Below are 12,841 nucleotides of genomic sequence, written 5' to 3' on the forward strand. Positions count from 1 at the left end.
CCCGTCAGCATGGAAAGGCTGAAGCAAAAAGAAGTGAGTTTCCCCTTTAAAGCACTCTTAAACTTTGTGTGACCCAGGATTAAAGCATCAGGAGCACAAGTGAGCGACCAAGTAAAAGGTTTAATAATTAACCCCCGTTATTTTAGCTAAAAACAGGCACTAGAAACAACTGTCTTCTGTTAGTTATTTACTACCTTTCTCTGTAGTAAAAAAAAAAAGCAAAAAAAACCCACAAAAACAACAAAACCAAAAAACTGCAACAAGTATTTAATTTTCTTTCTTCCTTTTTAGAAAAATGCAACATTTTACAGAGTGTTCCAGGCCAATCTTTTTTTCTCACAGGCATAGTGTCAGACACACAAAGTGTCTGTGGGATGTCACACCAGAGCAGCTGGCAACTGCTACCCACAGCAGGTGAATCTGAAGCTTGGCTGCCACTAGATCCCAAAGGAAGCTGCCACCTGTCTTCCATGGGAAACTGTCCGGCCCCACAGTTGCCCTGATTTTTTAAGATTTTTTAAGCCTTCTGATGTTTGCATTCTTGTAGCAAACTTTCTCACACACTTTCTGTAAACAGCTTATTGTTTTGCATTCTTTCATGGATGAGGAAAAATTTGATGAACTGTTAGTTTGTCCGGTGTCATTGGAGAGGTGGCACTTTCATCCCCCAATCCACTATCACCTTTGGAAGTCTATAAATGTTGGAGTCAGAAAATAAACTTCCCTTTTTCCTGCCTTAAGAGCAGCAGTGTGTCTGTGTTGTGTTGTCTCGTGTCCTATAGTGACACCCCACTGAGGCTCCTTGAGGATACGGGAAGACTGGGCACCCTTTTCACTTCACCAAAAGAAATGTGTGACGAATAGAGAATACCTGGACCCAAAAAACAGGGCTCAGGCATTGCCCCTCACTTGCCCTTGAATTCACAGCCCTTGAGAAGGGCCAGCCTGATGGGCACAGTGCAAGTCTCCCCATCCCCATCCCAGCCCCATTCCTGTGTCCTTGCTCAAGCCCAGCAGAGAAAATGCCTTGTTCTGCACAAACACCCCACATCAGAGGCATTGCTTTGCATGAAAAGAACTGTTATATGCAGGGAGAAATACTTTTTTCCTGTCAGAGGCTTATTGTGGTAGCAACTAGAATAAGCAGAGGTGCAATAAAGGACTTAGTAGGAAGCATGTTGAAAAGGAATGTATTCATATTTTGCAGACATGACCCACTGTGTATACATGTACACACATGTGTGAAAATATCTTAATGCACTCTGCACTATTAATCAAATGTTTACCAAGACAACTAAATAAACATGGAGAAAAAAATTTAGAAACTGAAATGTATTGCAGGTATTTGAACAGTGTCTGCAATCTAGGCAGCAAGACAGGATTACTTTATTTCATTACGTTGCTGTATTCCCCCTATAGCCACTCTGATTAATGGATAGGTCCCACCTCGAAGATCATTTCAGAATTACTTTCAGTTGGTCCTTTAGCACCAAGAGGTGTGTCTTGAGACTGCAAACCCAAAGAGCTTCACACGAATGACAAACAGTAAGAAAATCCGACTTAACTGTGGGCTGAATTTATGAAAAACAATAACCAATATTTACTGCATTAGATACTCTGACTTTTGGGTAACACAGAACTTACTGTTTCAGTAATTTAAACTGTTTTTAGAGGCCACTGTTAGAGGACTTGATAGCCCATCTTTAAAAGTCATTCACCAAGCTGATTCCCAGGCACCTCTTTGCTCTCACTAGGCAACCCAGTCTGGGCACAAAACTATTGGATACTTTATCTGCTTAGATGTTCAATCTATACTTATGAAAACAAAAAAGTGATGAATTCATTTCTAATGATAGCTTAAATTAACATGCTGTATATGTGCACATCAAAAAGAGCGCACTAAAAAATGTACATATATATGAAGGACTATCAGGTTTCTGTAGCATTTGTAACTTTAAAAAAATCTTAAAAGAATGTGAATGCAGTCAGTTTTATGGTAAATCCATGTGCATTGCTTCAACAGTGAACACATGAACTTTTTTTTACCTTCGGGGGAAACACTGAAGGACTTAAGAAGAGAGAAGAAAAGCCAAGCACTCTTTCCCTGCTGCCAGAAGGCAAATGGAACTGGGTGTGATACACAGCATCACCACTTCTCCTTGCTGTAAAACACCACAAATCAGTTCTTCCCCTCAGAATTGCGTGAGGCCAGCGTCAAAGTACAGTGAAGGGACACGACACCCAGCAGGAACAAACTCAGAGGACATGACTGGATTCCCTGATCAGAGCTGCTGAATTCCAGCCAGGATGGCTGATTTTCCCCAATTTGTCTTGCTGGCAAGAGGCAGGACAAATGATTTTTTCCAGCAGAGAGGCGAGGAGGCCAGGAGAAGAAGCAGTGTGATAAACACCCCAGCTCAGAGCTCACAGGCAGAGCATCATGCAGTTGACATATACGTGCACAACAACGTGGATGTATGCCAAATGCATCCAGCTGAAGGTCCATGTGCATAACCAATTGTACATGCACAGTGTTGCACATAAGCAACCAACTGCTACACATCTACAAATCTTTTCCCAAAGCCAGCACAAGCACATTTTTTAAATAAGCCAGGTGGACATGCAAGACTACATCAGGTGTTAGCAGGAAGATAACTTTGCTTCAAATTAATGGTGTTTTTAAATACTGTCTTAAAAAGCACTGCAACTTTTCAGTTTACAAATGGAGTATATCGGTATAATCCAAAAAGACAGACAGACATTCTGACTTCGTATCTTTATAATAAATCTACATGCATGGATAACTTTCTGCCCAGCCTCTCTGCTTCCATTTTGGCCAGACACACAGCACTGGTTAAGCATGTCTGCATTTGTTTGCCACTGATTAATCAGTCAGGCATCAGTTTGATGGAATAAATTACAACCTTCAGGCACATATGCAAGGTATGTTTTTAACTGGCTACTTTTTGAAGTGTTAGATTCCTAAGTAGTTCCTCTTTTATAGTATCTTTGTTTTTCCTAACTACTGTGGAGCTACAGGTCATAGCCATGAAGAATTTCATGCACGACCTGCATTCCAGAAATATCACTGAACAAGTGCAAATAATTATTTCTATTATTGTACCAAATGAATTTGTCTGCCTGGTTGAAAATAAGAGTATCTCTGTAATTTTTTTTTCAGTACTTTTGATCTACAGAGGTTCATGTATAATCTGTATGTACATATTTAAAAATACATCACAATTTGGACTACTGAACAAATCAGGAGAAATTTGTTGAAGTCAAGAAAGCATACGAGTTGGTGAAACAAACAAACAAATCCCCTCTATCTTCTCCATGTGATTAACAATGTACTTTTTCTGCTCCTTTCAATGTCTTTGAAATGGAAAATCCCAGGGAAGTAAAATATTGATAGCTATTGTATAAGTTAATTAACAACTATGGCTAAACTTAACCTCAGTTTTCAAATTTGACAAATTAACAGTTTTAAACTCTTGGGAAGTTAATCTTTAGTCTCAAACAGTTGTGTCCAATTCTTACGAGGAAAGAGTCAATGTGTGACTGTCAGCATTAGTCACCCATGGAAATGTACCTGGTGAACTGCAGACCCAAACTGCAGTTATGCACAGTGCTGTGCAGTTCCCTGGGTGCAGTGGAAATGACAAACACTGTATGTCTTTTCCAGAAGACATGTGGGAACAGGATGTTGAATGAGGACTGCCACCACAGTCATCACTGTAACAATGCAGAAGTGACTTGGCTGTCACCAAGTTTTTATCAGCGCTCACAGAAGCAGACAGTGTGTGAGAAATCATTTCGCTCTCAAGACAGTAGTGCAGGTAGGGAAAGGATGCACTTGCCAGCACTCCCATATATCACCTTGGAAAGGGCACTTTGCAGTGGAAAGCACCAAGGACAGCCCACAGCAGGGCTGGCACTGAGACTGAGCAGACTTCCAGCATGGAGGGGGTGGGAGGATTGTGTTGCAGCCACCACTTCATCATCACCTTTATTACACAAACGTGCCAAGAAGTGCCAATGTAAACTGACCCATCCCAAACCCACACTTCCTGGATGTCTCCCACTTAGCACATATCTTCTGGGTCTGACAAATCCAAGCTAGTGATTTGACTGCCATTTGACTGCCCCTTGTATTCTCTTATTTCCATTTGCATCATCCAGGAAAAAAATAAAACAAACAGATGCACAATTCCATGACAAAAGGTGCCACTCTTCTCCTGGAGCATATGGCAAATATTATGGTAAGGACAACTTTTACATAATCTGTATGCTTATCAAATGTATCTTTCTTTTTTCCACAGAGGGATGGGGCATAGAACAAAGAGAGTGAACCCTTCTTATCTGCTTATGTCAGTCTACAATGGCAGAAAATACAAGAAATGGAAACCAAAAGAGCCACAGGGAAAGGAAGTTCAAACATGTGCCAAAGAGAGTCACTGCACTTCAACACAGAGCTGCTCTACTGTGCATGCACAGTTCTGTGCATACATCTTAACAGACACACAGAGATTTACAGTGCAAGGTGGGACAAGCATGGCAGTTACTGCATGGTATGTAACTGCAAGTTGTAAGATAAAAGTTTCTCTGTTCTGGGCTTTCCGTACAGTACAATCTGTGCATCCAGTACTGACCTTCTCATGAGAGGGTTCTTGTGGTACTGGTCCACGAAGGAGTATTTTTCTTTAGAAAATATGGAAGAGTGAGTTCTAAAACCTGAAGGTTGCCACAAAAATAAACTATGCTTGTGAAGGCCTGTGGTCTATAATTCCAGTGTAAGGAATAACAGCTACTGACTAGAACGCAGTATTACTTTGGATATGTGAATGGCTTTTGCCTGGAACTGCCGTATCGTGTTATTTCTGACACTCTATCAATTAAATTGTATGGAAGTCTGCACCGGGACTTGAAAACCAAGCTGCTATATGTGTATAAACTAATAAAAATAAACAAAATTCAGAAAAATGCAACTGTTGTATTCTTGTTTTGAAGAAAATGACAGCTTTTTCCAGAATCATTCTGGATATCTGTAATAGCTGTTATGTTTTGTGTTTTCTTAAAATGAGATCCTACTTTTAATTGCTGAAATATATAAACTTAAGATGGTGCCTTCCCCAAGAACATTGGAAAAATGCCATGCTGACATGTAGCATACCAAAAGAAAGGAATTATTGAATTTTTCAATTTAGACTCATAAATAGCTTAAAGGAATGTTAATATGGCATTTCCTCTGTTGAAGGGAGGATGAAGGTTATGGTTATAATTTCTCAATGAAATGAGATTATGAAACACATTTGGTAGTTTTTTTCAAAACTTTCATGGTGCCAATGGTTCATCTGTTGTTAAATGCCCAATACTGCCATCTTCTGTACCCAAGAAACAGCAAATTATGTGTTACTTTACATGTATGTTCTGCACAAGGAACAGTGGAAGTACTACTGATGACAACTCCTTCATTTTAAGAGAGTCTAGCTAGGATCTGGCACATGGTTAAGTAAGAGCAGAGAGGTCATGGTCTGAATATTCATTGGTCAAGTGGCAAATGTAACTGCTGACTACAGCAGTCACATGCTTGCTTTGAATAACTTCACTGAGCTTCAGAGTAAGAAAGAGGATACTCATTATGCTGTTAATGAACAGCACAGTCAATTAGTCAGATTTTGACAGAGCCTGCTGTGGTGTGCTTCACCGTCAGCAGCTCCGGCTGTTTCTGCAGTATACTACCTCCAGGATGCAAGCAATAAGCTCCTACATTGTTGTTTAGGAGAGTAATTTAGACCTTAATCAACAATGTACATTATTAATAGCTATGCAAAACATGCCCAAATGAAAGCTACAAGCACACTGCCTCTGAAGGCTGCAATCTATCACTCCCGTCACAGAGGAATTGATTACTGACAACTTGCATATTTCCACCCATCACACCCATGAGGGTCTGTGTGGAAGAGTTTCCTGCCAGGAAATGCGTTTATAATCAGGTCAGGTACTATGCCTCAGAGACGCTGATGGGAATACATCAGCAGTGTGAGCTAAATTGATCAATGCACTGGAACTGTGACTTCCCCCAGCTCTGAGAGGCTGTGCAGCAGGGCAGCTATGGGACACACTGAAAGACCTCATGGCAGGCACTGAACACCCTGCTCCCCTCACAATTCCCAACACAGCCAAGACAGCTCACACAGAGCACAGGCTGTGGGCAGGCAGTCCCTGCCCAGAGCATCACTCAGGTACTGCCATGTGCACCCCAGGCAAGCCCAGACACCACGGCACGGGCACCCAGCCACCCAACAGGACTGAGGACATTGCACAGAGGCAGGAAAGGCTCAGGGAATCGGGCCTGTTCAGCCTTGAGGAGACCACTGCGAAGAGACCTCATCAACACATACTAATGTTTAAAAGGAGATGTCAGAGGATGGGTCCAGAGAGGGACCATGTTCTCGGTGGTGCCGAGCAGTAGGACAAGAGGCAACGGGCAGAAACCGATGCACAGGAAATTCCACCTGAACACGAGCAAGAACTTCTTTACTGCGTGCGACCAAGCACGGGACCAGACTGCCCAGAGAAGGTGTAGAGTCTCCCTCACTGGGGATATTCAGGAACCGTCTGGACACAGCCCGGCGCCCTGTGATGGCCCTGTTTGAGCACGGAGGTTGGAGCAGATGATCCACTGTGGTCCCTTCCAACCTGACCCGTTCTGTGCTTCCGAGACAACCTGGTTCTGTGCACTCCCTCGCTTGCGGTCCTTGAGGGAATTCGGTAAATCGGGCTCCCCATTCCGCCCTTTCCGTGCCCCCATTCCGCCCTTTCCGTGCCCCCATTCCCCCCTTTCCGCGCCCCCATTCCCCCCTTTCCGTGCCCCCAGCGCCGCGCGGACCCCGCCGCCCTCAGCGACGGCGACCCGACGCGCGCCCGGCCCCGCGCGCGGCCGCCGGAACCGATTGCGCGCCCTTCCGCCGCGGGGTCACGTGACGTCCCGTCGGTACTGCAAGATGGCGGCGCCCATGTTGGTGCCCGAGCCCCCCCTGGGGAAGCCGAGGTGAGGCCGCGGCCGGGCCGGGGCTGGGACCCCCCGGGGCAAGGGGAAGGGCCCGCGGGTTCCTGCGGAGAGTCGCGGACCCGTCCTGGCCGGGACCGCCCGAGCGCACGACGGCCGCGGATGAGGCCGCCCCGTGGCCGGGCCCGGCAGTGGCGCAGCTCCGCGCGGCCGTGGCCCGGCGGGACGGGGGATCTGGGCTCGGTGGTTCTCGGGACGGGAACGCGGCCGCTCTGGGGGCGGCGAGCGGGCCCGGAGGCGGCGGAGCCGCGGGCGGGGGGCGCTGCCGGTCCCGTCCCGGTCCGGAACCGGGGGCAGCGGGGCCGCCGTGCCGGCCCGCCCTAGCCGCGGCGGGGCGGGACAGCATTCCGCGCCCGGGAAAGCGGCAGCCCTGGGTGATGTGAGGAACAGCGGAGTCCGCGGCGCGGGGAGGCAACGGCATGTGCGTGCCCGGGCTGAGCCCCGGGCGGGGGCTGTGGGCCAGGGCAGCCGTGCTCACGACTGGGTTCCCCGTGGGGGTCTGCAGGTGCTTGCCCAGGCCTTGCTCCGGTGCCGTGCGGCTGGAGGGAGAGGCGAACCCCAGCCCTGGAGCGGCTTGGGCACCGCTGCTCCTTACGCATCAGCTGTGTGCCCACCTCCTCCTGTGCTGGCCTAGGAGGAAGGGGAGTTCCTCCGTCCCTTCCTTCCTTGGGTTTCAAGAAAAAGAAGTTCCCAGGAACTGGGAAGGAGCTTCTCGCTTGTCAGCCCCAGGCACCTGCTGAGAGATGCGATCCATTTCAGGCAGGGACACGAGGTGAGAAGCGGCCAGGCTGCCCGGGTCAGAGGCAGGGGGCCCCGCTGGAGACACTGCTCTGTGGGAAAGCACCGTGGTGTCACCTTGGCACGCACAGGTGTGCAGGTGGTGAGGATGTGAGCAATCCTGAACAGGATTGGAGATGCGGGTGAAGTTCTGGCTGGCTGAGTTACACTTGTGTAATCTTTTAAAATTACACACTCCAAAAGGTGAAGGTATTAATCTCCCATCAGTATTTGGTGTGGTACAATGACAAGAGCAGAAGATAATCCCTCCTTCCTATTTCTCCATTATCACCTGTCTAGGAGGAGGAAAGATAGAATGAAACTTGACAGAAAAGAGCTTGATATGAAAAGGTTTTTAGACATTAGAGGCATTTTAACCACAGTGGAAGCATGGTGCTGCTCATAGGCAGCTGTTCGAAGCTGTCAGACAAGCAAAGAGGCTGGCTAAGCTTCTGTAGCAGAAGAACAGAGTTGAGCGTTGTCTGTGGGGGCTGAGGAGTGTGTTTTGTTAGCTGTGCGTTGAGACTGCTGCCTGTGGAGCATATCAAAGGAGAAAAGAAAGGACTTGAAATTTCAAGTCCTGTAGAAGAAAGACTAGAATGTGCTGAAAGTTGTACCAAAATTGTAGGGTAGGAGATCCCCAAGTTATTCTCCCTTATCTAGTGACCAAGTTTCAGGAACTGAAGGAGATTTCATGGAGTTGGTGATGATGTTGAGTACTGCAGAGCTCAAAAAAGATGAGACCCCATGTGTGGTATCTTCTTGCTGCTGCCCATGTGTAAGTCTGAACAGCACAGCCACAGATTTACAGATTTCATTATCACATCAGATGCTGCTGTGGAGTTACTGTTTATATAAATGCCTGTTAATTTTGCAGTTTGTGGGATTTTGTATTGCTGAAGGAAATTAAGTGCATGTATGACAGTAAAAACTATTTGTTTGGCTGTTTTAACAGAAGTAATGTTCTGTCATCCTCAGCCATCAAAAGTACAGAGCTATTCTGAAGAAGGAGAAGAGGAAAAAAAAGCGGCAGGCGCTTGCCAAACTAAGGGACTCAGGTAACTGTGAAGTATTTGGTGCTGTCAGTGAAACTAGAAGTGATTGGGGTTTTTTGTTTGTTTGTTTTTTTTTTAAGATATCATTATGTGTATCTGTGTTGGCTGTAGCATGCAGTTATGTAGATGCATTGAATTGTGCTTTTTTTCAGAAGCTGCAGAAAAAGATGAATCTGTGTCTGAGGAGGAAGAGGAGGAAGTGGAAGAAGAGGGGGAAGAAGAGGAAGAAAAAAAACTTGAGGCAGAAAGGTGAGAAATCTAGAAAATGGCATATATGCAATAAACACTTTTGTAATCAATTCCATTTTAGTACTTCAAAAAGTTTGACTATATTCTGTGAAACACAATCTTTATTGAATATGTCAGGCTACACAGTCCTTTCCTCTAAAGCCTGAATGATTCCTATGCAAATTTCTCTTTAAAATAAGATTGGATAAGTTGCAGTTATTATTGTAGTAATAAATACAATATTGATTTGTATTTATGACAGTTGCATCAGTCATGTAGGTAGTCCTTAAGGTAGTCCTTAAGTTGGTGGTCTAAGTGGTGTCTGGTTTCTTTGGTAGACAAAAACTACATGAGCAGTGGTTGCTGAGAGAAGAAAAGGCCCAAGAAGAGTTCAAGCTAAAGAAAGAAAAAGAAGAGGCTGCAAGAAAGCGTCAAGAGGAAGAAGAGGTATAAAGATGTAAAACCTTACAGTTGTGCTAGGCAACAGGGCAGCTTAGTGTAATAACTTTCATTATTTTGTGATGGGCCCATTTTTCTTGATGCTGGTGTGTTTGAAAGCGTAGACTCTCTATTCTTTTGTATAGAAAAGCAGAATTGAAAAGAGAAGAAAGCAACAGCTCTTAAAAGGGTTTTTGTCAGATTTAGTTGCTTCTGACTAGATGAAAACTTAATGGTCAAGGAGTTGTAGTGCAACATGGTGCTTTTGACTTTGATTGTAAAGCATTGTCCCTTAATTTATTTTTTCTGTTATAAAGAGGAAAATCAAAGAAGAATGGGAAGAGCAGCAGAGAAAAGAGAGAGAAGTGGCACAGCAGAAGCAACAGGAGAAGAGAGAGAGAGAGGTGATTCCTGGTGGTGGGAGGATATACATGTTCTGTGTCCTGTGACATGATCAGATGCAACAGTTATGCATGCTGAAAAGGGATTTTTGTATAAATAGCAAATGCATTAGTTAACCCATTCTGTCTAAGCTCCTAAACCATTGTTCAGTGTTAAAGAGGGGGTCCATATACTGAAGTGTAACTCCTGTTAACCCATCTGGTTGTTCACAGCATGTAATTGTTTATGTCAGGTAAATATGAAGGTACTGTGCCAGTGCACTTTCTGCATCATGTGTTAAAGATAATCCTTCCTTAATGTCCCAGTTAAACACAGTCAGTGCTGAAGAAAATGCCCAAAGAGGATATGGAATATGGAAGTACATTGCTGCTGTTCCTTAACATAGTTCTTAATCAAAAGATGTGTTACAGCTCTTCTTTACCTGACTCATCCAACAGGATGTATCTTTTTTTCAGAGTTCCTTGGGTGGAATAAAAATGATATTGAAGATACAAGTCCTTGATAACATTTATGTTAATGATACATTCATCTTAAGTTTTACAAGTTCAGTGACATGGATGTAAGATGTCCTATACAGTAATCCAGTGTGAGGATTGGCCTCTTATTGCCACTGCAGCTTTCTAGGATCTGGTCATTTTAGATTCTCCACAGTCACAAAGTTTCCAGTCATTTCACTGGGAGATGTCTTGTGGCTGTGTCTGATAGCCATAGCAGGAGAAGAGCCATGAGCAGACAGTTGTGGCTGTCTGCAGTTAATAGTTGGTTGTGCCATTGATTACATAACACTTGAATGAGGGATGCCAAAGAACAGCAGTTATTGTATTTCCTGTCTTACTTGCTCTGTTGTTCAGGTGTCCATTTCTTTGCAGTGTAGGGAGAGAAAATTATGCTCGTGTCCTTTATTTAGGGTTGAGATACAGTTTGGAGAGAGCTGAACCATGATAACAGCAGGATTTTATTCCTCCCCTCTATCCTTGTGTCTGGGTGTGCCCAAGCCCTCAGTGGGATAACTGGTGTCCCTGAACTAGATGGAAGCAGCTTTCTTTTTTATTTGGTTGTTGGATTCTTTGCTTTGTGTTTTTCTGGGTTATTATTTACGGGGATAGTGAGTTAAATTGGCTCATAGAGGGCAATGACAGGCACCCAGAGGGAAACTGATTACCCAGCTAAAAGCAGAGCCACCCATTTTAGCAGCACAAGTTGTTTAATTGGTTTTGCCTGTGTCTTGAAACAGCAGTTTATTCCAGTTCTAACAGTGATACAAGAAAAAAACTGATTTCCCTCCCTAAAATGAAGCAATAGATTTTCTGGTTTGATGGGTAGTGGTGGTTAGAGGCTTTTTTTGGAGAGGGTGAAGGATTAGTTTTGGCTTTGGGTTTTTTTTGTTTGTGTGGTTCGGGGAGTTTTATTTGTTTGTTCTATTTCGTTTTTCTTTATTAGGGTGGGTACTATCTGATATCCTTGGTGATCAGTACCAGATGCTGTCTTGGTCCTAATTTTTAATTGCATTTTTAAATTTTTATTTGCTCTTCTAAAATTTAATTAATTCTCTTCCAGTCCTAGCATATTTTCTTGTACTGATTATGTTAAAATATCTTTTTTCTAGGAACTTCATAGAGCAATTTATTAGAAGTAGTGTCCAGCCAGTTTTGGAGAGTGGTATTGTTATGCTCAGCCCACTTAGAAAAATGAAGGGAAAGAGTATCCTCATTGCTTTCCTGTGTTTGGAAAGCTAGATATGGTTAACTTACAGTGTTTAAGTTTCTTACCAGCTACAGCTCTTGCTGTAACAGAGGCTCACTAAGCATTGCATTTTTCTGTGTTCCATAAAATGTGTAAGTTAAAACATTTCGTGCTACTAAACGATTATGGACTTACCTGTAACCAGGCTGTGTAACAGAGCAGGAGATAGATTTAAGCATCAATAGTTCAATGATAGTTTTAAAAAAGAAAATTAAACTTTTATGTTGTCTATCATTTAGTTTAGGGATCATCTACGTGAGGGTCTTGTCTGATGTATCCTTTAACAGCTTTGTAGTACATGAATTGCTACAGAGCCAAAGTAAATCTCCTGTTTTTAAAGCAAACCCCATCACACTTTCATTATGCATAATCACTGAGCATTGTGAATTAGGTTCTTAACTAAAGAAACCAGATGTTTTGTGTATCCTCAGGGTTTTCACTAGTCCTGTGTTTGCACCATTTATAGGCAGCTGTGCAGAGGATGCTGGATCAAGCTGAAAGCCAGGTATGCTCAGAGACTTTCTGAAAAAAGAACTGAAACGTAATTTAATTTCCATCCGGTGTTTTCCTTCTAGCATGGTGTCCATCTGCTCTTGAGAACCTAATGGCCTGAATAAATTTAATATATAGTGGCTTGCATGAGCTGTAAACAATTATTTACTGGGTGGAACATAATTAAGCATATTTCTGGCTGGTTGGTGGCAGTGCAGTTGTGCATGCTGATGACTGTTCAGGAGGTCTGAGTCAAAATGAACCTGGAAATACTGCTGTGTGCTGTTAAAAACCACTGTGCATGATGGCTTATTTGTGAATTGTAATTCTAAATAAATCTGTCAGTCCTGGCTAGCAAGATAAACTTCTCTTTTTAAGCAGATGTCAGGCTCTAAATAAGAGGATTCAGTGGTAGAGGAGGGCACAGATCCTTAAGGAAAAGAAAAAAAGGTGGGGGAGGGAGAAGCTTGACTGCTTGGATGCCTGGAAGAGCATGGATCTCAAGCTGGCAGTGTATAGAAAAGAAAGCTGCAGTTTTCATTTGACTCTTAGAGATTGCCTTAAAGAATAATTTGGATTTTTATCCCTGTCACATGGTTAAACTTGTGAAGATTCTTGTTCTGTTTAAACCACT

The 12,841-nt window shown here is 43.8% G+C and overlaps 1 protein-coding gene across 2 annotated transcripts in view; it reads left to right on the forward strand.

Annotated features, from left to right (window-relative positions):
* Positions 1-6,989: 6,989 nt before the first annotated feature.
* The window catches only part of ZRSR2 (zinc finger CCCH-type, RNA binding motif and serine/arginine rich 2), a 32,582-nt gene continuing 26,730 nt past the window's right edge, over positions 6,990-12,841 (forward strand). For both annotated transcript variants that reach the window (XM_041472414.1, XM_041472413.1), the window contains exons 1-6: positions 6,990-7,054; positions 8,828-8,907; positions 9,057-9,153; positions 9,471-9,579; positions 9,888-9,974; positions 12,182-12,220. In XM_041472414.1, coding sequence (XP_041328348.1) covers positions 7,008-7,054; positions 8,828-8,907; positions 9,057-9,153; positions 9,471-9,579; positions 9,888-9,974; positions 12,182-12,220 — 459 coding nt within the window. In that variant the 5' untranslated portion in view covers positions 6,990-7,007. The remainder of the gene's footprint in view (positions 7,055-8,827; positions 8,908-9,056; positions 9,154-9,470; positions 9,580-9,887; positions 9,975-12,181; positions 12,221-12,841) is intronic.

The sequence above is a fragment of the Pyrgilauda ruficollis genome, unplaced genomic scaffold (genome assembly GCF_017590135.1).
Source record: "Pyrgilauda ruficollis isolate IOZ18807 unplaced genomic scaffold, ASM1759013v1 scaffold29, whole genome shotgun sequence".
NCBI lineage: Eukaryota > Metazoa > Chordata > Aves > Passeriformes > Passeridae > Pyrgilauda > Pyrgilauda ruficollis.